This window comes from Pisolithus orientalis, assembly GCF_024613125.1.
Source record: "Pisolithus orientalis strain OTSU chromosome Unknown F5J12scaffold_5, whole genome shotgun sequence".
NCBI classification, from domain to species: domain Eukaryota; kingdom Fungi; phylum Basidiomycota; class Agaricomycetes; order Boletales; family Pisolithaceae; genus Pisolithus; species Pisolithus orientalis.
Window position 1 is genome coordinate 1,155,273 of NW_026260786.1, and position 23,498 is coordinate 1,178,770.

At 50.4% G+C, this 23,498-nt stretch overlaps 11 protein-coding genes across 11 annotated transcripts; 4 read left to right on the forward strand and 7 right to left on the reverse strand.

Annotated features, from left to right (window-relative positions):
• Nucleotides 1-185: 185 nt before the first annotated feature.
• Nucleotides 186-1,142, forward strand: F5J12DRAFT_810908 (uncharacterized protein). Its single transcript, XM_051744816.1, has 2 exons — nucleotides 186-1,003; nucleotides 1,059-1,142. Exon 1 carries the CDS (start codon nucleotides 198-200, stop codon nucleotides 999-1,001), a length of 804 nt encoding a protein of 267 aa, XP_051603179.1. The 5' UTR covers nucleotides 186-197; the 3' UTR covers nucleotides 1,002-1,003; nucleotides 1,059-1,142.
• A 385-nt stretch (nucleotides 1,143-1,527) lies between these two features.
• On the forward strand, nucleotides 1,528-2,562 carry F5J12DRAFT_715471 (Pre-mRNA-splicing factor of RES complex-domain-containing protein; the record flags this gene model as incomplete). The annotated part of the gene is made up of 3 exons (XM_051740956.1): nucleotides 1,528-2,247; nucleotides 2,300-2,399; nucleotides 2,465-2,562. The coding sequence occupies 3 exons, from the start codon at nucleotides 1,528-1,530 to the stop codon at nucleotides 2,560-2,562; spliced, it is 918 nt and encodes a 305-aa protein (XP_051603180.1).
• A 424-nt stretch (nucleotides 2,563-2,986) lies between these two features.
• F5J12DRAFT_715669 (uncharacterized protein) lies at nucleotides 2,987-3,762 on the reverse strand (the record flags this gene model as incomplete). Its single annotated transcript, XM_051740971.1, has 4 exons — nucleotides 2,987-3,148; nucleotides 3,197-3,382; nucleotides 3,434-3,467; nucleotides 3,539-3,762. 4 exons carry the CDS (start codon nucleotides 3,760-3,762, stop codon nucleotides 2,987-2,989), a joined length of 606 nt encoding a protein of 201 aa, XP_051603181.1.
• Nucleotides 3,763-4,529: 767 nt separating this feature from the next.
• Nucleotides 4,530-7,660, reverse strand: F5J12DRAFT_810921 (tRNA synthetases class I (M)-domain-containing protein). Its single transcript, XM_051744817.1, has 14 exons — nucleotides 7,511-7,660; nucleotides 7,380-7,453; nucleotides 7,291-7,333; nucleotides 7,217-7,224; nucleotides 7,007-7,160; nucleotides 6,916-6,957; nucleotides 6,775-6,864; nucleotides 6,674-6,725; nucleotides 6,277-6,625; nucleotides 6,214-6,221; nucleotides 5,967-6,165; nucleotides 5,750-5,910; nucleotides 5,665-5,696; nucleotides 4,530-5,615 (listed from the first exon to the last, which is right to left on the reverse strand). Exons 1-14 carry the CDS (start codon nucleotides 7,570-7,572, stop codon nucleotides 4,838-4,840), a joined length of 2,052 nt encoding a protein of 683 aa, XP_051603182.1. The 5' UTR covers nucleotides 7,573-7,660; the 3' UTR covers nucleotides 4,530-4,837.
• A 290-nt stretch (nucleotides 7,661-7,950) lies between these two features.
• Nucleotides 7,951-10,310, forward strand: F5J12DRAFT_692105 (uncharacterized protein; the record flags this gene model as incomplete). Its single annotated transcript, XM_051740396.1, has 8 exons — nucleotides 7,951-8,144; nucleotides 8,199-8,232; nucleotides 8,290-8,717; nucleotides 8,776-9,043; nucleotides 9,095-9,316; nucleotides 9,340-9,640; nucleotides 9,690-10,147; nucleotides 10,197-10,310. Coding segments are annotated over 8 exons (2,019 nt in total), but the record flags the coding sequence as incomplete, so codon positions are not given.
• Nucleotides 10,311-10,786: 476 nt separating this feature from the next.
• On the reverse strand, nucleotides 10,787-11,842 carry F5J12DRAFT_715571 (DUF1183-domain-containing protein; the record flags this gene model as incomplete). The annotated part of the gene is made up of 4 exons (XM_051740962.1): nucleotides 10,787-11,271; nucleotides 11,328-11,423; nucleotides 11,504-11,597; nucleotides 11,660-11,842. 4 exons carry the CDS (start codon nucleotides 11,840-11,842, stop codon nucleotides 10,787-10,789), a joined length of 858 nt encoding a protein of 285 aa, XP_051603184.1.
• A 110-nt stretch (nucleotides 11,843-11,952) lies between these two features.
• F5J12DRAFT_810949 (OPT oligopeptide transporter protein-domain-containing protein) lies at nucleotides 11,953-14,705 on the reverse strand. The gene is made up of 12 exons (XM_051744818.1): nucleotides 14,610-14,705; nucleotides 14,497-14,545; nucleotides 14,352-14,440; nucleotides 14,184-14,295; nucleotides 13,970-14,137; nucleotides 13,636-13,920; nucleotides 13,475-13,583; nucleotides 13,382-13,422; nucleotides 12,921-13,330; nucleotides 12,733-12,873; nucleotides 12,473-12,681; nucleotides 11,953-12,422 (listed from the first exon to the last, which is right to left on the reverse strand). Exons 1-12 carry the CDS (start codon nucleotides 14,630-14,632, stop codon nucleotides 12,034-12,036), a joined length of 2,025 nt encoding a protein of 674 aa, XP_051603185.1. The 5' UTR covers nucleotides 14,633-14,705; the 3' UTR covers nucleotides 11,953-12,033.
• On the forward strand, nucleotides 14,706-15,680 carry F5J12DRAFT_810953 (uncharacterized protein). Its single transcript, XM_051744819.1, has 2 exons — nucleotides 14,706-15,020; nucleotides 15,088-15,680. The coding sequence occupies exons 1-2, from the start codon at nucleotides 14,921-14,923 to the stop codon at nucleotides 15,519-15,521; spliced, it is 534 nt and encodes a 177-aa protein (XP_051603186.1). The 5' UTR covers nucleotides 14,706-14,920; the 3' UTR covers nucleotides 15,522-15,680.
• Nucleotides 15,681-18,019: 2,339 nt separating this feature from the next.
• Nucleotides 18,020-18,469, reverse strand: F5J12DRAFT_678489 (uncharacterized protein; the record flags this gene model as incomplete). The annotated part of the gene is made up of 3 exons (XM_051740219.1): nucleotides 18,020-18,135; nucleotides 18,205-18,298; nucleotides 18,350-18,469. Coding segments are annotated over 3 exons (330 nt in total), but the record flags the coding sequence as incomplete, so codon positions are not given.
• Nucleotides 18,470-19,523: 1,054 nt separating this feature from the next.
• F5J12DRAFT_810974 (uncharacterized protein) lies at nucleotides 19,524-21,239 on the reverse strand. Its single transcript, XM_051744820.1, has 7 exons — nucleotides 21,129-21,239; nucleotides 20,896-21,066; nucleotides 20,617-20,756; nucleotides 20,336-20,491; nucleotides 20,222-20,266; nucleotides 19,736-20,182; nucleotides 19,524-19,704 (listed from the first exon to the last, which is right to left on the reverse strand). The coding sequence occupies exons 2-7, from the start codon at nucleotides 20,911-20,913 to the stop codon at nucleotides 19,623-19,625; spliced, it is 888 nt and encodes a 295-aa protein (XP_051603188.1). The 5' UTR covers nucleotides 20,914-21,066; nucleotides 21,129-21,239; the 3' UTR covers nucleotides 19,524-19,622.
• Nucleotides 21,240-21,620: 381 nt separating this feature from the next.
• Nucleotides 21,621-23,496, reverse strand: F5J12DRAFT_716062 (Alpha/Beta hydrolase protein; the record flags this gene model as incomplete). Its single annotated transcript, XM_051740989.1, has 14 exons — nucleotides 21,621-21,782; nucleotides 21,877-21,928; nucleotides 21,996-22,045; nucleotides 22,138-22,177; nucleotides 22,240-22,308; nucleotides 22,376-22,501; nucleotides 22,562-22,615; nucleotides 22,690-22,713; nucleotides 22,764-22,798; nucleotides 22,851-22,880; nucleotides 22,933-23,038; nucleotides 23,089-23,129; nucleotides 23,189-23,323; nucleotides 23,449-23,496. 14 exons carry the CDS (start codon nucleotides 23,494-23,496, stop codon nucleotides 21,621-21,623), a joined length of 972 nt encoding a protein of 323 aa, XP_051603189.1.
• Between the last annotated feature and the right edge of the window lie 2 nt (nucleotides 23,497-23,498).

Consider the following 23,498-nt stretch of genomic DNA (forward strand, 5'->3'; position numbering starts at 1 on the left):
CTGCTGCTGGGAGTCAGGTCAGCCGACCATGTAGTGACTGAACGCACTGGACCTGGCTACCAGCACATCATCAGCAGTCAGTCTTACAACTTCATACCTGAAGCAGATTTCAACCCCCAAACCCGCGTCCGCCTACTGAACTAATACGCAACATGACGACCGAGTTCGTGGTAAATACCCCTGTCCTTGGTCTCTATATGCGTCCACCTAACCACCTCAAACAGATTAAGAGAAGGAGGAAGAGGCTACAGATGGACTTTGGATTGGACTCCCGAGCTCAGGGCCCGGTAACAGTCGCTGGCCTGCCCCAGCCGACAGTCGACGTCGAAGCGGTCTGCCAGCCTCTGACCATGAACATGGTACCAGACATCACCGTTTTACCTCAGCTTACATCGCCAATGCCAGACTTGCAATCAGACCACGCGGATCTCACTGTCGAAGGCTTCTTGCGCAGATCAGCCCAGAAAACGTGTTCAAGTCAGAAGAAGAAAGCCAAGCTTACAATAATCCAGCTCGATAAGAAGACTTCTGGGCCGAACCGGACCACATACAAAGCCAAGAGAGGACGTAAAGTGAAGCTACCAGCGCGGACGAAGGCGAAGGTCGCTGTCCGCGGGACTAAGCCACGAAGGAAAACACGCCTGGCAGAGGCTTTATCGCGAGCTGCCATCTTGACTCATGGAGATCCATCAGAGGCTATACAAGACTCCAGCTCGCTCCGAAGAAACTGTCGCCCATTAGCTTTCGTGACCATGAACAAGTTCTGCAGTCCGCAACGGAGGGCAACAGAGGATGACGATACTATCCTCGACCCGGATTCCAAAAACGAAGATGGCGGCCCACCAGCTAACACCTGTCGTGAGCCACGGAAAGGTGTACGTCTGTGCAGACCTCGCGTACATAAATCCAGTCGTTTGGAAAGGCCTCGCGATGGACACCCGCCTTTAGTTTTGGTCCCCGTCAGAGAAGCCGAAGCTGCGTACTCCGCGTTGTTCTCGTAAGTGTAGACACGTGTTAGCTTGTGAACTTCATCGTTGTTGTTATTGTGGTTATTGCAGGCGTTCACGCGTGTCGAGGGCATGCGACAAAGCTCCGTTGCCAAATACCAGGCAAAAAACTAATAAGCCGATAAAATCAGCCGACCCAATGCGTGGAGAGCCCATAATGCCAAGCGTGTTGCCAAAGCCGCCTGTGTCAGCTTCCAGCTTTCTGGACCCTCTGCAGGGGTTTACTGCTGGCTGGGCTACACACGAAGACGACCATTCAAAGTCGGGAAAACCACTGAAGACTTTCTCCAGCTTCTTGGCCTCCTTTGTGGAGAGGGCCCGATCGGTGACCCATCAAATCAATTCATGTCCTCGCGAATAGCTTCTTGGTGTTTGAATACTTTATGTTTCCAAAGCGTGTCTGCTGTGGCGGTGTCAGAGGTTACGCTTAGTCACCAAATACTCGCAGTGCTTGTGACCATCACCATTGTACTAGTAATACGGTTCAGCTTAGTTGCGTATCACAGGTATTCTATTCGCCATGCAAGCCTATCTCGCAGAGAAATACATGTCAGGCCCAAAAGCAGAGGCTATCCTTTCCCGCGCAGGGCCCAAGAAAACGAAGAAGAAACGCAAAGTTGACTCGAATGGTCCGTCCATGTTCATTGACGAGGACACCGGTTTTGGAGACGAACGGTCCCAACGAGAACGAGAAGAAGCATTGGACATCGCCGAAGCGGTAGTAGCAAGTGACGGGAGCTTTAAAAAGCGGCAAAGCAATCAAGATTCGAATTGGACAACAGTACGGGAGGGCGAAAGGGAGGAAAGCCCCCCAGTTCCAGCAGACGAACAACCCCTTGTCGTGTCGGAGGATACTTCGCAGCCTTTCAAAGGTGGCCTACTAACTTCGGATCAACTACGACGTGCCCTACCAAAGTCTAACGTTAAGATGGAGGAAATGTCCAAGGAAGACATGGAGGCAGCTCAAGAGACGGTGTATCGTGACGCATCGGGTAGGAAGATCGATATGAAAGTCGCCCGTGCGGAGGCCGCAAGAAAGAAGAGGGAAAAAGAGGAGAAGGAGTCTCAAAAGATGGAATGGGGAAAAGGCTTGGTACAACGAGAGGAAGAAGAAAAACGGAGATTACAACTGGAGAAGAACAAATCCTTACCGTTCTCTCGATATGCAGACGATAAAGAGCTAAACGAGGAGCGCATGGCGGAACAACGATGGAACGACCCTGCCGCAGCATTCCTCATGGTAAGTTCCTTACGAGTGTCACATCACGACCTCCTAACACGAGTGGTTGCAGAGAAAGAAGACTAAAGGTCCCCGTAAACCAGAATATACTGGGCCACCTCCGCCTCCTAACCGTTTTGGAATCAAACCTGGATATAGATGGGATGGCGTAGGTGCGTTTTTTTTTTTGGGCATTATCGGCGTGGCGTTCCGATAATGACGCTCATTCGCTTGACAGACCGCAGCAATGGTTTCGAGAGGAAGTTGTTCCAGCGGCAAAATGAAAGACAACGGGTGGCGACGGCAAGCTATGAATGGAGTGTTGATGATATGTAACGTATTGCACAGGCCAGTTGCCGCGAGCGAGTTGGGTCGTCCATGCATCCCTTGCTGTATCCAAATTAACGTGGGTCGTCAGATAAGGTTGGCGATTGTTCGCGCGCTGCTTCATCCCGTGACCTTGGCTTCTTCCACGAGCATGTTGTCCCTGAGTGGTTTGCCTGTCTCATGAGACTTCTCTTCATACGCGAAACCACAGAGACGCCGCAACAAGTTTTATGGTCGTTTTCCGCCAAGACAAGACTGGGCATGGGATTATAGCGCAGGCATATACATGGCAACATAGGCCGTGGTGAGCTGTAGTACATCAAGACCATCTCCGGGGATCGACAAACGTACAATGGCATAGTCAGGAACGAAAGCAGTAGATAAAAAAGAAATGTCACCAAACAAATTTAGAAAACATGGTTGTATCTCGCATCTAGTATTCGTAGACGTCTGTGGACTCGACTTCAGTCGGCTCAATGCGACGTGGTTCACCCTGTCCAAACTCGTGTTTTCGGCGATCGACGCGTACAGTTCTCATGTTTGGGTAGGTCAAGATTAGACGGGAATTGTCCATCGTTGCACGAACCTCCTCGAACTAAAAAGTAAATGAGGGCACAGTATCAAGCAGACGTGTGTAACTTACCTTCGTTCCCTGGGGTACTGGTATAGTCCGCGTATATATTTTTTCCTTCCGTTCCCTTACAAGCCGCCCATCCTCTTCAGTTTCCGTGATCGTAACGGTTGTCCACTCAACCGTCATGTGATCTGAGCGGAAGTTGATATGTATATGGTGTTTCTTCACACCGGGTAAATCGAATATGGCCGTTTTCTGTGCGAAAGGGGGGTAAGACAAGCGAGTCTGGGAGCGCTGAGTACGTACAGTACGGCCGTCGTGGGATTCACGGTAGGAAACACTATGGAATGGGAGGAACCGGTGAGCATGCCATCGTGGTGTTTGTACTCGACAGCAAAAAATCCGACTAACATGGACTTTTTCCTCTTTAGCTGGGGGGGTGTAACCTTCCTCTGCATTGCGCTCTGATCTGGGGGTGAACGGGAGACGCCACTGGGGGCGGCAGTCGCCGTCTCGAGAGACTTCACCTTCGTAGGACGTTTGGCTTCTTGACGCTCCTTCCTTCTTCGTATTTGATCCCAGAGCTGATCAAGTGAAGGATGGTTATCCTGTTCGTCCCCGTTCACAGGCGTCATCTTATGGTGAACTGTGAGATCGGACTCAGCAACAGGATAACAAGAGTTTTGTTGTTTGAATGATGTGGACTGACCAGAGAAATCGATTTTGGCATCGTGAGCTCCATTATGCCGTTGGCCTCTGTACCATTCAGCCATGATGATGAGGTATCAAGGCGAACTTAACAGGTAGCGCTGGACCACAACGTCGGAGGTGGCAGTTCACCCGGTCACCGCAGAATGGAGGGAAGTTGATGGAAACAGGGACGGACTAGTTATTAGCGGCAGGTGCCCCAGATCATTATCAGAGACAAGAACTGAGAAGCCTGGCATAAGACACGAGGCTGCTAAAAGCAGCGGATACAGAGCTGACATGAGATCGTGCCAGTTGTTACTTCATCGGCGGAATAGACCATCGTTGGAGTATTCCGAGCATGCCTACAGCAACTCAGCATTGACGGGCTACTAGAGGCATTTTCCCCGCATCATGTCAGACATACGATACAGAATACAGCACTTTACGAGATTGGCAGATGCACGACACGTTTGGGATGATGGTGACTGGAGTGAATGAGGTTGCCTCGTGGTGGCCTGCGGGCGTGCACACGAGAGCGTAACCGGCGATCTGGCAACAACGTTTTCATTACAAAATCTTGGAACCTGTGTGGTCAGCTGCTCTCCAACATCTTGACTCACTGACCACAATATACATCGAATTTCTGCGAAAAGGCAAGTTCTGAACACTTCCAAGCCCAACTAGACGTGAATTGGTGTAACATGTTTGTGATCTGGGAGTCCCCCAAGGGGATGGCAGACGTCAACTTGACTACTGTTTCGCTCCTTATTACTATCCTTACTTTACTGTGGAGGTGTCTCTAATTAGTGCCTCTTAACAGTCCCTACCATATTCAAGTTATTTGCAAGAGCTGACCAGCGTGAAGCACTTCTCCTGTGGACCACATGTACCAATAATTTAGCTGCCCGACAATATTTATCGTCGTGTCGACATGGGGTGCAAACCGGTACCGTCACTTTCACGGCGTATTATAAAACTACAAGCACTCGTGAGTTCGAGGAAGATGAAGATGCAACCACTTCAGGCCTTCTCCAAAGCAGCCAGCTCCGTTTTTAGTTTCTTTAATTCGACAACCGCGGCATCAATCACCTCCTTTGCTTCCTTTTTCTCCTTCAGCGAGCGCACATACTGCCCGTGCTCGAGGATCCTGGCTTCCAAAGCGAGGGCTTCCTCTGACTTCGGCCCGTTCTCTTTGACACCATTCACCCTCGCATTGTCCGCTGTTGCCTTCTTGGGCTTGCGCTTAGGTGCAGGAGCCTCCTGACTCACTCCCCCGCTGCCTTCGAACTTTCCCTTCCACACCGCCTCCATCTTCTCATCTATGGGTTTGAACAAATGGTCCGGTTTTCCGATGTGATGTCCGCCTAATATATCCGTGGAGAGCACTTCGGGAATGACACGCGCAGGTGCATTGAGCTGCTCCAAGATGGCTTCTGACGTACTGGGCATATACGGATATATCAATGCCGACAACACATAGATGAGATTCACAGCACGCGAAACAACTTGCGCGCAACGTTGAGGATTCTCCGCCAAAAACATCTTGTTGAGCCCTGCTGCTTGTAAGTATCCATTACCACGGTTTGAGACGAGCATGGCGATTTGTAAGCCAAGACGGATCTTGACACTCTCCAATGCATCGACATATTCTTTGAGAAGGGCGTTTACTTCATTGATAAACTCGCTGTCAAGGGGATCGTTTGGACTGAGGGGGCCAGGCTCGTCGCTGCTCTCAGGGATGATGCCGTTGTACTGTGACGATACGAATTTAAGAGCTCGGTTGACAAAGTTTCCGAAGCTGATGAGCTGGTGAGTACAGATAACTTTGACAAGGGTATTAGACCAACTTTTTTAGCAAAACGTTATTGTTTGCAGCAATCTGCGGCAAAAGAGCTTCAGACAAACGGGGGGAACGGAAGGCACCAAACATACGCAATCCGCCCAGGAAAACATGGCATCCTGGGTTTCCGGGCGTGTGGCAAGAAGATAATACCGCCAAACGGATGCCGGGATACCGGTCTCCTTTGCTTGGGGGCCGAATACACCGCGGTTCTTGCTTTTGGAGAACTTTCCACCTTCATAATTCAGATATTCTGCCGACAGGACGTGGATCAAATCACGTAAAAAGGTGGGCTATTGCGAAACCTACCTGTAGTTGAAACATGGTGAAGCATGGTCCAGTGTCCACCATCGGCTAGAAGCATGCCAGGGAAGTAGATGGTATGGAAATATACGTTGTCCTTGCCCATAAACTGGTATAGTTTGACGTTCTCTGGGTTATGCCACCATTGTCGCCATTCAGGGGTATAGTTGGCGGTTATGCTTGCGTAGCCATTCACGGCATCAAACTGAGGAATGAGTAAAGGTGGCCAAAAGCACATGTGTCATGGACTAACCCAGACATCTTGAAACGAGAATCAAAATCACTACGTAGTAATGCGGAAGGCGTAGAGACTTACAGAGAACCTTGCCGTCCATCTCTTTGTCATCCTCGCGACCTAGGGGAGGGATGGGCACACCCCATGTGAGGTCTCGTGTAACTGGTGTCGGACGCAAACCGGTCTTGACTCGTGCATCGACGATCTCTCCTTCCGTATTAATCGTCGCATTTGGTGACCATTTCCCTTCTTTATACGATTCCTTGATCCACTCTTCTAGTCGAGGTTGGATGGTATCAAGCTTGAAATACATGTGAGACGAGGAACGTGTCACGACCTTGTGAGACTTGTCAAGCAAGCAACGTGGTTCTATAAGGTCAATAGCATCGAGTGTGCGACTGCAGCCGTCGCACTGATCCCCTCTAGCATCCTACTTACTGTCAGATATGCAAAGAAGGTGGATTGCCGTCGTACTTACAGGAAAACCACAGTGGGGACATATTCCCTCTACATATCGGTCGGCCAAGAACCTGGATCACTGTCTGGTAAAGAAAGGGGAGATAAAACCGCACCACTTACTTGGCACAGCCATCGCAGTATGTCTGATCTTTAACTTGTTTCTCTAGATAATCGTTCTTCCCAAGGTTGAGGTATACTGATTGGCAAATTCTCGGGGTATGTCACGCGAGAGTACTAATGGTCGTTTCGAAAGTTACTTACTCAGTGTGGTAAGGGGTAGAGGTCCGTCCGAAGAGGTCGAAACTATGCACGCGATCAGTGTCCGGAGAGAGCCCGCCGCAAGACGACAAACCCAATGTCAAACCACTCGTATGTTTCTTTATGTACAGCATGATATTTATCACAAAGTTCCCTTGGGGTGACGCCTTCTTTGAGAGCCGCGGTTTCCGATGCAGTGCCGTACTCGTCAGTGCCACAGATGTAAAGTGTTCTGCGATTTCGCGCTCCTAAATGGCTCGCGTCAGATGCGCCTGTTATCGGCCAATGAGCAATTGAAACGTACTGTTGTACCTGTAATACAAAGAGATGTTATCATTAAAATACCGAAAGAAGGCGAAGTCAAAGGTGGCGACATACCGGCTGAAGACATCGGCACTGAGTACACTACCGATGATGTTTCCTCGAGGAAGCGTTAATGAAGGTAGATCGCAAAGCCAGTGACGTACCTAGGTGAGGCACATTGTTGCAGTAAGGTAAGGCGGATGTGATCAGGATGTTTGTTTCCCCATCCTTTGGTAATCTAAACGAGCCGCGTGTCAGTGAACTGCCCCGCCAGTCGGGTGACGAGAAGCCGCACACAGCAGATTGGCCGGGGTCAGGGATCAGTCGGGAGATGTTTTCTCTCACATTCCTCGTCATGATGGAATCTGGAAGGTCGTCTTATGAGTGAAACAGGACCATCTACCATCTACCAATAGTTTTCCCCGCCGGGTGACTCGATCTTGGCAGATATGGACGTATTACCTAATCACCCCACTACCTCATTGATACAACGACTATGATGATAGCACTGTTCTGGACTGCCATGCCAGGGAGGAGCGGTGGCTCTAAGATTAGTCTGCTCAAGATGGCCGCTGTCGAATTTCCCTCTTTTTAGTCAAGTAGGTGCGTGGGCAGCGTGTCCCCTCGTGTCCCCAATTTATAAAATCGTGTGATCGTTTTTTTGGCACGGCTCTGCACCCACACTTGCGTCACTCCTTGTCTCCTGTTTCTGAACGACTTCGTTGAACAATGTCGTTGGACAGGATCATTACTGACCCCATCATATCTACGGAGAACACCGCATTCAACTCTCCCGCCGACTCTAGACCACCAGCCGAGAATATCTTTGACCGACCCGCCGCTTCGGAGCAGACCTTGCCCACGGAGCGGGACCACTTGGTCGCTCCCAAGAAAGTAAAGAAACCGTTCTACCGTGCCAGACCTTTATGGTGTGTTTTCTCCTAACGTTTCGTGTTGCCTTGATCGTCATTGTTGTCTACAAGGCTCGTCCCGTTCGCTCTAGCTACGTCACTCACGGTAGAATTATCGTCTCCTATCTTGTCGCAGTTATGCCGACTCATTCTGTTCGTATAGCGTGGGATGACGCTGGCGTCACGCGTGGAGGTGTTCACTGAACTTTCATGCAACCAGCTACATGATCCTTACAAACATGCGTCCGTCCCCGTCGACGGGTTCATGTTAGGCCTTCGTTCTACCGACCATCTACCTGAGGCACAGGCACAACCTTCCATTCCTTTGTTCTTCCCATCCTCATCTACAACGTCGCTCTTCAAAGAGTCCGAAGGTGATGGCGTGAACGAGGGGGATGATCCACGGGTCATACCTGGCAACAAGTGTGTTTCGGATCCTGCTGTGCAGGCCAGGGCAGCCCGACTGCAGACTATCATGACAACCATCATGGGCGCACTTTCAGCTCTCACCACCGGCTGGTGGGGTCAATTTGGGGAGCGATACGGCCGCACCCGTGTACTCGGGGTCACCGCTTTCAGCCTCTTCATGACGTAGGCTGGTTCTATGTTTGGGCATTTCTCTAAACCATTAACGGTTTGGTTCCTGCAGTGATCTCATATTTATTCTTGTTTCTACGCCAAATAGCCCCTTGGCTGGCCATTCTCACAAGCTCTTGGTCCTTGCGCCAGTCATAGAGGGCTTGCTTGGCGGATGGTCCGCTATGACAAGTGCTCAATCAGCCTATATCACCGACTGCACATCTTCGGGTTCTCGTGCAACAATCTTTGCACGTTTCAGTGGGGTGTTGTTTGTCGGACTTGCTCTTGGGCCGATCCTGGGAGCGTGGCTTATCAGGCACCCAGTCTATTTCTTGAGAGTCGGAACAAGTAAGTGCCCTGCGCAAATATCTCATCACTGGGTGTCATAGCTGTGGTTAGGCGACCATCCATTACAAAGTGTGAACTCTGTCTTCTGGGTGTCGATCACGTGTTCATTTGTCAACTTTCTTCTGGTATCCTTCGTCATCCCTGAATCTCTTTCGGCTTCCCGTCGGGCGTCAAACCGCAAGGGCAAAAGTCGCGCTGTGGAAACCTCCGAGGCTAACACCAACGATGGTCAGTACACATGGTATATTTCGACTAGAAACCCTGTAATGCTTTGTCTTTAGGCGAGGGAAATATCGCAACGGGCATTCTGAAAAACTTGCTGTCTCCACTTGCTGTCTTCCTCCCGTCCGATATCCCCGTTGCCGTTAGGGTTGCTGGCGAAGGGCAAGTTCGAATACGCCGACGCAAAGACTGGAGTCTTACCTTGCTCGCAATTGCTCTGGCGCTTAACATGCTCGCTTCTGGGCTCTTCCAGCTTAAGTACCTCTATGCAGAGCATGTATACGATTGGTCTGCGGAGCAGCTGAGCTACTACATCTCATTCCAGGGTGCTGTTCGTGCTTGTTATCTCCTTTTCCTCTTGCCTTGTAAGTTCTGCAATATCCAACTTCTCAAGACTTACAACTTCTTTAATAGTCCTTTTAGTCACTTTCAAGCCCGTTCGTTCTGCTGTCTCAGCGGCTGTACTTGCACAAGGTAAACAGAATGGAAAACCTGTCCCGACGATATCCCAGCTTTTTGCGGAGATGCGTTTTGATCTTGTGGTGTTGCGTTGCTCGATGATTGCCGAGTTCTGCTCGCATACAGCAGTCGTCTTTGCACCCCTTCCTTCGGGTGATCGTTCCTCTACATGGTGGTCGGAATTCTTTTTTGTCGGTGCCACATCTCTTGCATGTGCTGGTGCTGGTATCCTGCCTGCTGCCCAAAGCTTCGCGCTCAGTTCACTCCAAGGACGTGGTTTGGCTGAGAAAGAGGCAGCGCGCATTCGTGCAGGCTCAGATGGTGCTTTCAGTGACTGTGACGCGGTATCTGAGCCTGGTAAACTCCTTGGAGCTCTTGCTGTTTTGCAGGCAGTCGGGTCGACCATCCTTGGTGTACGGTTGTTTCTCTTTTCAGTTTGAATTTCCACTGACATCTGTCCAGCCCGTGCTCTTTGGCTTAGTTTACAGCGCCACGGTTGCTTCGTTCCCCAGAACTATCTTCGTGGTTGCTGCAGGGCTCATCCTGCTTTCTATTGTTCTCACGTTCTTCATTTCGGCATCTGGCTGTGTCGTTAAACGAAGGAAGACTACTACTGCACAGGACCCTGCTCACATTACTCCGTCGAAGATGGCCAGACGATGGTACGAAGAGGAGAACAGGGGCCGATCTCGTGTCAGCAAAGACCTGCGCGGTGGAGCTGCGAGCCCTTTCTATGGCGCAACTGACAATACCTTTGGAGTACCGTCGCACTACAGCGGGCCGGGTCAGGCCGGTCCATCTGGCTCCCGCTTGTAAGGGTGCGGGGGGCGAGGAACACGGATAGTAAGTTGACTACATTCCTAGACTATTAGCGAGCCTGCGTGTAATCCAGTGTAAATTATACTGACTGGTATGCACACTGACAACTTGTACTTCTAACAAATAACCTGTACTGTTCAATTTTATCGTGGATTGTGAATAAAAAACGCTCAGTTCGGGGGTACGACAGGAAACAAAACTACAGTAATCAAACAGTAATGCTCACAAAGATATCATCTCGAGCGAGATCCTCCGTAACCTGTGCTTGTCCTCATCGCACCGAGGTTCGAAGGACCCTCGCCTCTATCATCATAACTACTAAAGTTCGGCACTGGTCTACGTCTAGCGGTTGGGTAGAACGATCCCGTGCGTTCACGCTCCCAATCGTAAGCCCTAGGAGGCGATTGTCTATCATTCCACAAATGCTGGGCAAGAGCGCCCAGAGCTGCGCCAGTCCAGAACCCTGGGCGCCACTGTCCATCGCTAGAACTCGACGGGGGATCCTTGCTGTAAGGCGGAGGTGGGCTTGAAGGACTGAAGGGGAACGAACCGCCACCGCCACCGCTGCCTCCATGGGGGTACGAGGGAGGATTGACACGCCGCGTGTTACCGGTCGATGGGTAATGCCGACGTAGGCAGGAGCTGATGAAACTGTAGGCAAGTAATGCTAGGACTATCAACCAGACAACCATGAATACCATGCCAGACGCATCCAGATCTTGGAACATCGGTCAATCATCCGGGTGAGGTAACAAGAAAGGCTTTGCAGCGTACTTCGGAAGAAACGCGGTACACCGCCAAACGTGGACCCCGTGTTGTCGCGGAAAGCGTCGGGCAATTCAATGAGCTGATACTCCAATGAACACGATCCTACGGAACCATTACTTGCCGTCAGTGACTGGATATTGTCGACAAACTGGTGGTACTGAGGGTCAGTCAGACCGACTTACCCTTCATCACGTACGGGTCACCTGGACCACTCCATCCTTCACAAGATACCTCTACCTTGCCGAAACGTAAAGAAGACGGCAAGTCAGCTTCGCACTGTAATGGTGGATCTAACAGCGTAAGCTCGGCCCAGCACGAGGTTCACCGAGGCCGCTCACCTTCCAGTCAACTTCGACGCCGGACCCTCCGAGATTCGTACATCGCACGACTTCTGGTTGGTAAAGCTTGCAAGGCTTTCCGATGCAAACCAGCTGCGCTATTGGAGGTGTCCGCCTGGCTTTGGTCAATCCATCCCCATAGAACGTGAGAGCCGGAATTTTGTCGAGGGCTATTCGGGACATCGTCTATGTACAAAAAAACGCTCAGGGGCACGTTGCGTTGCTGGCAAGATGAACAGACGTGTCGACGATAGTCGCACACGACTAAACTTGCGACTGGTACTAGTAGAGCGGGAGCATATGCTATGTCGGTCTGCCACGTGTTCCTTCTACTTCTATGTACACGCCTTCACCATGACTAAGGGGCGAGTCTGTCAGGCGGGACAGCCAGGACATATTCCCCCACTGCAACCCCAACAACTAATTACACCAGTTCCCAGAGTCCGCAAAATGAGTGTAAGCACGCTCACTACCCCCTCCCCTAGAACGAAGCCACTCGCAATGACAATAAGCCGAATGTCCCGTCCACCTGTGCTGCACTTCCGCCGATGGTACCAGTACTCGATCAGTCCGCCAATCAACCGCGCGATGGAAAACGATGGTGTATTCAGGAAGCCGATTGCGAACGCAACTCCTGAGGGTATCCACTTGGCGTAAGGGTGGCCGCGGCGAATTGCCATGACTTTGATACCTGCATTAACTGCGAATAGCAGTGCGAAAACGAGCATGAATAAACCACTCCTAGCTGGCAGCTGGCCATCCCCTGTTGCATAGGACATCAGCGGATGCACATGATGCAAACGTGACACTAACGTAGCAAACGTGCTAGGTTCAACCAGACATATGCTGTGGGTGCTGGAAAAGAAGGCCCTGGAATCGTGTAGGCTCTTTGGTAGAGGTTGAAGGCGGTGGCGGAAACGATAATCGATAAAAAGGAACCAGTAAGCTGGCCGTAGAATTGTGCTCTTGGCGAGGCATGCAAGAGATGCCCGGTTTTCAGGTCTTGCATGAGGTCACCCGCCCTAAAGAATTGTGTCAGGGATAGAGCGATTCAAACAAGAGACGCGACGCACTGCTGAGCCCCTGCTTCGGCCACTCCGCCAGCTATAATGTTAGCGACAACATTACCAGGCTGTATCCAGGCAAAGAACAGTTGCGATATCTTTCCAAGACCACTGACGGGATTGAGATCAGTTTCTCCCAGTGCGCGGACACTGGTTGACATGTTAGTGTTGTAAACGTGTGGGTCATAATTGCATACCCTAATACACTCAGCAAACCACCCAGCACAAAGCCGACCAGCGTTGCCCACGTTTTGATGCCTTCTTCGCCGAATACAAACCATACCAACAGCGTCCCAAGCAATATACTCGCGACGAGACCGCTAACAACCCAACTCGCCGGCACCAGCCTCTCGGGAGTCTCGTCTTCCGCACCAGCCTCTTGAACCGGATCATTGGTATGTTTCAACGTCCGATACGAAGACAATAACTTCACAATGTATGACTGGCAGACTGGGAGAAGGGAAACGAGAGAGTCTGCACACATTATGGCGAGGGAGACCCAAAGGATCCAACCTCGTGCGCCGGTGGCCATATCGCCAACAGGTCCAGGTGCCCATGCCGCCCATTTGGAAAGGGGTGACAAGAGACCCCAACCTACCAGCATACCCTAACGGAGTTCCATTAGAAGTGTACCAAGGCCTTCAACTAAATAGCTTACCAAATTCATGCTCAATGTCGTCGGAAATCCCATGATGATTCCTAGAAAGAGTAAGGTGGAACGTAGAATGTAGAATGAAAATTGCAAACCCACCTTGACCAACATACGATAAACTTGGAGTAAGAGACCATAGCCACTCGCGAGCGAGGTATCGTCCGAACAAAGGTACAGCGAAGACAATCGGGAAGAAGAAGGCAGCGAGCTGTCGCATACAACGTGAAACCGCGTCCTTTCATAAGCCCAGAGATACCAACAGTCATCACACCTGACGCAAGAAAGCTATACGCGAGATCTTGCCATCCTTCCTGCTGGATTACCTCGCATTCATCGGGAGTTTCTATTCGTGTCGCAATTTCCTGGGTATCTCGATCAATTTCTCCGCTCTGATCACCCGTGGATTCTAGCGGGTCCTCTGTATCGAGAGCCCTGTAGCCGGCCCTGCGGCGCAGGGATGGGTTTGGTGGGGGCTGTTTATAAAGGACGGATATGAGTTGTGCCGTTGCAGTTCCCGAAGGGAATGCGAGCTCTTCTTCTATGATCTACGCGAACATGCGTCAACTGCGTGACAAACCTATTAAGGCTACATACCACTTGTTTTCTCAGTGGTGGCGACAAGAACACCCCGAAAAACGCGACAGAACATGACCAGCCAATGGCCGATATCCAGGAAAGATGAATGGGGGGACTACCGTCCTTCTCCTCCTCCAGTAAACCAAGTGCTGGTAAGACACCAACAAAACCTGCGGCCAATGGCATCTAACACCAGTTCAAGAGACGTTGTACTTATGAAGATTTACCGCACCGTTCCCGTGGCGACGGCAGTTGTCTGCACCACAATCAGCTCCTGAGGGGATAGTGGAGTTGGAAGCAGCTTTGAGATGAGAAAACCCAAAAGTGCAGATTGCAATGACATCCTAAGCAGAAGGGATGGTAAACGTCAACGGCGCTAGATGACGGGGTCGCAACTCACATACTAATCCATCCTGTTTGTAGTCCAAAATAGAGGTTGGTGAAGCAGAGTAAACACCCAATCAGAAGACCGACGGTCACTGCAGGCAGCTGAACAGACAGAGTTGGATGTGCAAGCCGCACACGCACACACACACGACACTTACCGTGAATTCTGGCTGGGAAGAGCGCCATTCGCCCCTCCTCTGAAGTAACCTCAATCATAAAAACACAGCTAAGTGGGAAACGGAATGGATCAGATACCAAGTCCCAAGCTCACCCATTCCACGCCGACCGCAACATCGTTGTAATGATTACTCAGCAAACAGCTCAAGGGGGAAAACAACACACGTTGCTGACTAAGCACCCCGAGCTCAGTCACCGAATCGCACAACCCCTCGTCTTTGCCATCGACGACGACGACGACGACGACAGACACGCGGGCAGACCAGTTCAGCTCATCGTCGACGATATCGGCGAAAACAAAGGCGGCTTTCGGTGTTCCTCGTCCTGGCGCTCCCATTTTGGGCCTTTTGAACCCACAGAGACGCTTCCCGATACGTCTAGTTGCTCCACTTGTCCCTCGTGGTCATGGATGGCGAGAATGTACAGTATCATCAACGTGATGTAGTTGAAGGACCGTCAACGATGATGCAGGATGCCCCGGTTATGTTTCTTCCTCCACCGCCTGGTACGTACATTATTGGAGCCACTACCGACACAAGGCCCCAGGTTAACAACTACTCATGGTGCAAAAGCCTACTCCCAACCCGAAACCTCCTTAGCAAGCACCCAGGATCTTCTAGCTCGGTTCCATCTACACGATGCTTATAATAAACACGTTCGCCCTCATACACCTACATCTTTGCAGCCATCTGCTGCCCCGCCTTCCGCGATATCTCCCAACGCCAACCCCCATGACCATCCACCAGAAAATGACGAGAAGAAGAAAAAGAACTCGTACCGTCACTTAATCAAGAACATTCCCGGAAAGCATTCAGTGAAAAAGGACGATTACTTGACCACTACCATGCAAGCACCACCCAAGCAACGAATCGCAATAGTAGAGTTTGATGCGAGAACGCAAAGAGAAGCCTTCACAATCAGCCCAGAGGGACTAAAAGGCGTTCGTACAATGGCTATGACGGTGTCATTAGCTAACAAGGGTCATAGTGGAACACAGGTGCATTGATTCTGGAATCGGCCCAAGCGAAGGAGGATCGGAAGAAGCGAGTAAGTTCCGTTTCCAGAATCTTACTGAGTTAGATGTGGGCGGAGATGACCGTTTACCCAGAAAGAGCTCAAGCGACTTGCTCGTGCTCAAGCTCAAGGCGTCGTACCCGGTGCTATATCTACTACACCTGGAGTAGTCCTACCGCCACAACCTGCTCCCCCAACCACGACAACTCCTTCAGCCCAGCAACCACCGGGCTCTTTGCCCCAAAAACCACGCATTCCGGCAGTGGCAATACCTCCGCCTGCTTCGCACCGGTCCGGTACAACATCAACTCCGACCAGCGCTACACCCCGTGCCGCTATACCATCCAGCGCGCCACCACAATGGGCCACAACCCCCGCAGTAAGAGGAAAGAAACGAGAGTTGGAAGATGGTACCGCGCAGCCAGTAATGGCGGCCACTGATATCACCAGTCCGAGTGTGCCACTTGGTACTGTTGGTGCTCGTCCCGGCAGTGGTACCGCACGGCCCCGCCCTATCAAGAAACAACGTACAGTAAGTATTCCCAAGCGATTGAAACTCTGCTCCTTACTTCTTGCAACACTTTTTGGCAACACGGTAGTTGACACTCTCACAGGACATACAAGGCCACGCAAGGGAGTTGCTCGTCCAGCAGCCTACACCCCAGCCCACATGACAAAAGAGAAGCCAATATTCATTTCTATTTGAAGGACTTCGGGACATGAGCTAGACAAGTCAGACACCTGACCCGATCACTACAGCCCTCACGAGAGTGCTGTGTACATCGCCAGCCTGCGCAATCCATTGCAAGATTTCTTGCACCACTGTTACCGATATTCTGGACACCTAACTGGTGGTATGTAATTGTGCAGTGGTGCTATTACCCTCATGATACCCTCATGATTGTGCGCTGCCCTTCATTTGATAGATGCTTATGGGCGTTGTACATTCCACTTGTATGGTCACTCCGGACGCCACTAGCGTTCTCTCCCTGCGCCTATCCTTAACGCCACGTTCCCGAAGCTTAAGCAATTCGATTTCTTACTCCATTTTGCAGCCCTCATTACCGTGCTTTCGATTTGCATTTTCTACTGAGACACGCCTCGAACCTAGCACTCAATACCTGTATCGCACAATCTAATGACACGCACGTCTACATCACCTGTCTGCCATTTCGGTGATCGGTGAATGATTTCTACGGCGTGCGCAGTACTCATTGAGAAAGCTATGTTCCATGCTACCTCGTTATGGAACATAGTTGTGCCGGATAGTACTTCTACCACTTAGTGTGCTATGATATGTCACGTTCTACGTCCTTATTCCGGTTACCCCAGAATGGTCTGATTGTGAGTTTGTTCCGAAGTGGGATCTGGTGAGACCGCAACACACTAGAACGCCGCTCGAATCTGGAGAATTGGAGTGTATGCCAAAGGCCCTTCGGGTACTCCGGACGTAGGCAGAAGACACCTAAATTATCAACGGCAGCAAAATATTCACGGTCATACATGGAATAGTCTATTCTCAGGAGGAAAACGTGAGTGGAAGAGCCACCAAAAGCGATGGTTAGTACCAGAGTGTAGTTGCGAGATGGAACGGGGTTTATATGGCGCATTGGGCAACGTGCTTGTTGGCGTGTGAGCAGGGAATGCTATAGCACGGAGCAAAAACGACATACGTCGTAGCAATCTTTAGGGGCATTGTCTAGGATGGGTTGAACACACATGTCGAACCACAAACACGTCCGCATAGAGTCTGGGCCCATCGACAATACCCAAGCGACGGCCCATCCCTGTTGAACAATGGACGTCGATCTCCTACCTTTAACTATTCGCCAGACGCGATCATATGGTAAAGTCGAGGTACTTAACCATCCTCTGCCATTGATGGATCGAAGCAGTGATGACTAAACACCGTGAATTTGTATTGCAGAGACTGCATCAATCTGTGAGCCTGTTCTGACTTGGATGCTACCCACAATAAGCCAGCATCCACATCCCAACCCCATCGTCAGGTGACTAGTCCCGCTATGCGACCAGTCCTGCATGATCACAAACAGGCCTTTCTCCAGACCTGAGCGAGGTAAGCCAAACAATTGATCAGGCCACTCCAATGAGCTTACTGTGACAGCTTCACAGCTTATCGACGAATCAACATCAACCGCTGCGGCCTTGTTGTCCGCCTCATTTGCGTCACGTCAAAACTGGGTCCTAGGGATGAATAAGGAAATGAGAACTTTCTGGTTTGCAGGATTCCCCTCACCTCCACGGCGTTGTCCGCACAATGAACCAGGTGTAAGCCGTCGAAGTTGCCATGATCACAGCAAAACTCCAACCAAACTTGTAGCTTTTGGTGACAATGGCTATGCACCGCCAATGAGTAGCACAAGATATAAAGATACCAGGATGCCACAAACAAAAGATATTTCAAAGGCGGTTGGAATAATCCGAAATAGGATGGCCAATAGCATGAAAGCAGTTCCCCTGAGATATGGAAGTGAGTCCACCAGTTCGACGTGACAGATGGAATTTGTGATCTAGATTTAGCGAGCGTTCGAACACGGCACTCAAGAGCTCCCCAAACAACGATGCTCCAATGTGTGTAGCCCCTTCTAGGGTAAATTGTCAGTGTCAAAGGCAGGGTTCCATGTTTATTGGCATTCATCCAAGTATGAGCGAACCAGCCACAATCCAGACAGTACTTTGGGATCCCGCGTCCATGTTGAGGACATCGGTTATATGCTTAAACAGTTGCGGGGCTTGCACGTTCAACACCTTTCGCCATTGATAAGGGCTTTGCATAACATGTGAGAATGACGTACAAACGTTGGCAGAGATGAGCACAGCGAAACCGAGGATCACTTTCCCCCGAGTGCTCCAATCATCCTTGGGCCAAACGTTCTCCATCAATTTCTGGACAACCATCCAGTCTTTCCTCTGTCGCTCCCCGGGGAAGGTCTTGGCTGTCGTCGCCGGGATGCTCTGAGCAGATTTGGAAGCTTGAATGCCTTCGTGTTACCCGGAGAATTCCACCTTGCATTGCAGGAACTGAAAGTGCGCTAACACACGCGTGCCTTAATGTCAAGGCAAGGCAAGTGGTGAAAGCGATTTAAGGCTACGCCATGGGCAATACATGAGGAGAAGTTGCGCATAGGTGAAGGAGTCGCTGTATTTGAGAAAGCCGTGAGGAATGCACAAACGACAGTGGGAGCGTGATCAGTGCGGCCCCGCCCACTACAGCTAACTACAGAACGATAGACCAAATCCGAGCGAAATTCATATAGGCGCTTTTGTTTAGTTGTGGAGCTAAGTCACGTGAGCCAAACAATGTCGGTCAGTCATGTGAACACGGGTTTCTAGAATTGGCTACTCCAGGCGGGTGTGGTGCCCAAGCGCCTGGCAGCCTCGTCGTGAGCCACAACAGTGGGTTATAATGTCAGCACAGATGAGTTCATAAGAAATAGCACAAACTACTGGCACAAGCCACAGAACAGTCAATCAAGTCTTCCAGCTGTTTCGACTCACAGGCTCTGTCATGAAGAAGCCATGTAATGGCAGTGGGTGCCCTCGCTCACTAACTGCACACGATGTCCAGGTAATCTGTAAGACATAGTGTACATGTAGGAAACATGCTGCAGCATAGATTTTCTGGCCATGGGTAGTATCTCCTCTTGTGCATTGATCATATATCTCAGCGAGATCCAGTATCACCCTGAACACGCAAGGGGTGTATACGGCTCTGAACCCACAATCGAACGTACACTTTGGAGGCATGCCTTCACACTTGAGGCCAAGGGTTAAAGCGGGCTTGGGCACATCACAGCGCGCGCCTGCAGTAGCCAATTCTGGAAACCCGTGTTCACATAGCTGACCGACATTGTTTGGCTCGCCCCACGACCAAGGCGAAAGCGCTTATGTGAATTTTGCTCGGATCTGGTCTATCGCTCTGTAGTTAGCTGTAACTTGTGGTTGAGTCCAACGGAGGCTTTTGTGCCGAAACACCACGTCCAATCTTATCCTCCACTTTTCCCTGATAGTTTCCTTGTTCATTACATGGAAATCCTACTTATGTAAGCCAATCCTGTGCGATAAAGTCCGTTTATTCCGAAAAATTTGCAGGTGGGTCTTCCGCCACGGCCAAAGTACTCAGGTTAGACGTGCGAATAATTTCCAGCTGCAAACTGACGAAATGCGTTCTTCCCCTCCCCGTACAGCAGCAGCATGTGCACGCCGAGCAGACCCAATAGCGAATATGCTCGGTCCTCCTCTCGTGTTGTTGTGCGGTTGGCGGCCCAAGATATAATCTGGGCGACGCCAGGGCGCTCGAGATCCGGCTCGTTCTTCAAAATATACTGTGGGATTCTCGTAATTTCGTTGAGAATGTCTGCAAGTTGTGTTTTGTCGCCTATGGGTTCCCACCTCTGATCGAAGAAATGGACAACCTTTGGCGCGACGAGTTCTTGAAGTGTCCAGCCGCGTGTAAACCACTTTGGAACGGTTGGCGAGTCCCTTCGATTCGTCCAAGAGTCCCCAACAGTGTCGTGGAGGTAGACATAACACGATGTCGCGTTTTTGTACCACTGGTACATCGAGTTGATTGCTTCTGATAACTCGAAGCTGCTCGTTTTATCAATGCAGCAAGGTGTCGATCCACGCCCACTTTAGGTTGTCTTTCTGTGCTTGTTTGCAGGTGTCGACTATCTTCTTGTAACCGGTGCGCCCTCTGATTTCTTTCTTCTTTCCCTCACCCACAACCAGGAGCTTTTTCAGTCTCCTTAAATGACACCTCTTTCTCTCCCTACTTCTCCACACCCCAACAATGCGATAGAATAGCATAGTTTTTTCTCCGCAAGGTCAGGGCCGTAAAACTCCTCGACCACTGGAGTTGAAGCACTAAATTCTTTCCCTTCTTTGATACTCGTTTCAACGTCGAGTATGGCAGCAACATTAATGAGTCGCATCCTGTACCTGTAATTGGTGAGTGAGTCCGTCCTGCAAAAAATTGCAATTCACACACACAAACACCACTGTTGTGAATCGACGTGGAAATTGTACCTGACGGCCACGATGTCCGTGATATTTGCCAGAAGAACTGAGTAGAGCAGGGTTGGGGCGAAAGCAAGATACACAAGCACAGGAGAATTGTCGAGCTCTTGACATATCCTGTGCAAGAAAGCCTGTGACCACATAACTCCTTTTGGTCGCTGTCCCTCGTACCGCATCCAGCCGCAAGCTATGGGCATCACTATCTCAATACACCTGCACCTCACCGAGCCAGCGGGCTTCAGCGGCCACACCTCCCAGCCACCATGGCTCTTCCACTCAGCGGCAGCAATGTCAACGAAATAGCAGCCTAGTCTTCAGTCTTACACTTCGCGTGCATCGGCCATTCAAGGTCACCTTTAACCTGCAAATGCGTATCAATGTAGTTTGGGTCAAGGACACGTCCTACCGCTGGATACAAAGTGGCCGTCGCTCGATTTAAAGAGTTATGACGCACCACGGGGGACATTCTTCAGCGCCCCTGCCGCAACAATGGAAGTGTAAGTATCATGGCAACGCCTTGGCTCATGTGCACTAATACTGATGAAGAAATATTGGCCAGCGTGTCAGGAGGTTGACGTGAAGATAAATATGTAACCGGTTCGATTTCTTTTGAAATATGGTGCATAATAGCATTGACAATGCCATAGTTCTGTGCGAAGGCGTGCCAAGTATGGAGCGAGATGCGGAGAAAAACCACTATTCTAAAGTTGTAGGTACCACTGTTGCCAACCTATCGAGGCATCATCTGTAACTTTCTGGGAGCTGTAGCAGATGAGGCCGCCCGGACAACCCAAGGGGTTTTGTTGCAATGCTAGAAACATGTGACACCAGCACCCGCAGCACCACATATGAACTGACAGCTGGTTGTTCACTTCCAAGAAATGCCAGCCTGCCTCAAGAGGTGAGGATATCCGTGCAATAGCAGAGACAGGTTAAATCCAATCCAGACAGGTATTAACAGTAGTGTACATGTGATCATGCTTTCAATGAAACCAACCGCTCCAATTTGCATATCTGGCCCCTGGTGGATTAGGTCTAGACAATACTAGACTCAATACTTCTCGACAACTTCATCAGCAGCTTCGACAAGCTTCTTCTCTATCCCTGGCTCGCGAGATGAATGACCAGCATCTTGGACGAGATGGAAAGTGAACGACGCTGATTCGGCACCGTTCGCTTCCCAAGCCATCTTGAGCGCCCAAGCGGTCGTTGGCTGTATCCAAAGCACGCGATGAGAAAGGATGGTCGACAAGTACAGGACAACAACAGAAATGAAAAAGAAGTGAGGGTAACGCTGGTGGACGTACCGGGCAAACTACATCATACCTGCCCTGTACAACGATGATAGGGATGTGGCGGCTGGAATAAGTGACAAACACGTCAACGACTTTAGGTGAAGGAAGCATGTGGGGCATCCGGGACGCACATCTTGGCAATACTTTGTTCCTCTAACAACTGTCCATCACGCATGAAGCCCTACCAACCAAAGATAAGTGTTTATTTTATAGGCGGGGAGAAGGCGTGCCGATGCGCCACATTGGAAGGGTAAAAGCAATATTTATACGAACATCGTTTACGAAGTAGTGATTTTCGATACGTGCAAACGACCTAGATGTGCGTGGAACGTGCTATGTGTTAGTGTTATCAGTCCTGACGAAAGGGACACGCACAAAGCAAAATCGTCCTCTTCAGCTCGCTCAAGGCTGTCTTGACTAACAAAGAGGCGGGAAGTGGCCATTCTGTCAACGAGGTTGAATCCCCAGAAATGGACGTGAATGCAACGATGAAAAGTAGTTGCAGACTCACTCCCATCGCGACCATGCTTTCGCAGCGCCTAATCTTATTTTCTCGTCAGGGTCTTCCAGGAGGCTGTGGTAAGCCTTAATCATGTCATCCCGTTTTCTGGGTTCAACAGGGCGAAGGTAACGACTCCTAGATGCAGTAAGTAGGGGATGTCGCCCTATCGAACGAGACGCCAGTCATATTACTTACCACTCCTCCGGGAATAAGTGTGAGGTCCCGTCTTGGTAGAAAAACCGCAGTTCACTTTACGAGACGAGTCGCGCGTAAGGGACAAAGACGTGAGTACTGGGCAGTGCGACGGCGCATATTTATACAACCTTTTGCGTAAAGTGAATATTCCGCTAAATGGGACGTGTTTGAGCTTAAACTCGTGCAACCACGGCGAGCTTACCGCAAGACGAGGCTCCTTACACGATTTGGGTGGGTCTGTGTAGTTGCCTGTTACGATTGCTTTGCTCAAAATGAAATGACTATTCACCTGGGCATACGCCAATGCAAGAGTCGAGCCCTAATCGAACACGATCTAGTCCAAATAGCGGAGTACGACAAAATACTCTCACCCAACTTCCACCGAAAACATGCCATTTCTCGATCGAAAGCTTGTCCCGAAGTCGTTCAATGTCAGCAACAAGGTCCCACGTGGTATTGTGGTCAATGCAGGCGCTCCTACACAACAGATCTAACTTAGGGACAAGGAACAGAGCGCAAAGACCCACGGTGTCGATTTTCCCGCACCACGCTGATCGAAGAGTACAATCTACAATGCGGACCAGGTAATGCTGATGGGCGTAGCCTGAATTATGCGATAGAACGTACCTTGTACTTGTCGGGGTTGAAAAACTGCCTGTCTTTGGGATCCACTCCACCACCAGGGCCACCGTGCAGAAATACCACTACAAGTGGGTCGTTGCAGACTACTGGAGGGATGTCTGCAACGGGAAATTGACTTGCCTGGTACACCGTTGCTACGCCCGCTTATTTCGTAGCTAAAAGTGCCTCCAAAGTCAGATCGTTCAGGTATGATGATAACAGATGGAGGGAGCGAACTAGAGGGAATGAATGAGGGTGGGCGATACCCGTATGTCAAGTCTCCCTTTCTCGTACGGCTCGATCGGAGGATACATCG

Bases quoted from the DNA above. Each gene is read 5' to 3' on its own strand.
- F5J12DRAFT_810908 (XM_051744816.1), top strand. From the start codon at position 198: ATGCGTCCACCTAACCACCTCAAACAGATTAAGAGAAGGAGGAAGAGG.
- F5J12DRAFT_810921 (XM_051744817.1), bottom strand. From the start codon at position 7,572: ATGACGAGGAATGTGAGAGAAAACATCTCCCGACTGATCCCTGACCCC. The intron at 7,334-7,379 runs GTACGTCACTGG...CGCTTCCTCGAG, and splicing joins CAACAATGTGCCTCACCTAG to GAAACATCATCGGTAGTGTA. The intron at 6,958-7,006 runs GTTTGTCGTCTT...TCGCGTGCATAG, and splicing joins TACGAGTGGTTTGACATTGG to TTTCGACCTCTTCGGACGGA.
- F5J12DRAFT_810949 (XM_051744818.1), bottom strand. From the start codon at position 14,632: ATGTTGCGGTCGGCGTGGAATGG. The intron at 13,584-13,635 runs GTTGGTATCTCT...TGTATGCGACAG, and splicing joins TTGCGTCAGGTGTGATGACT to CTCGCTGCCTTCTTCTTCCC. The intron at 12,874-12,920 runs GTATGCAATTAT...CATGTCAACCAG, and splicing joins GGTTTGCTGAGTGTATTAGG to TGTCCGCGCACTGGGAGAAA.
- F5J12DRAFT_810953 (XM_051744819.1), top strand. From the start codon at position 14,921: ATGGATGGCGAGAATGTACAGTATCATCAACGTGATGTAGTTGAAGGA. The intron at 15,021-15,087 runs GTACGTACATTA...ATGGTGCAAAAG, and splicing joins GTTTCTTCCTCCACCGCCTG to CCTACTCCCAACCCGAAACC.
- F5J12DRAFT_810974 (XM_051744820.1), bottom strand. The intron at 20,492-20,616 runs GTTCTTCTGGCA...CACCAATTACAG, and splicing joins CCCCAACCCTGCTCTACTCA to GTACAGGATGCGACTCATTA. The intron at 19,705-19,735 runs GTACGGGGAGGG...GCATTTCGTCAG, and splicing joins GGCGTGCACATGCTGCTGCT to TTTGCAGCTGGAAATTATTC.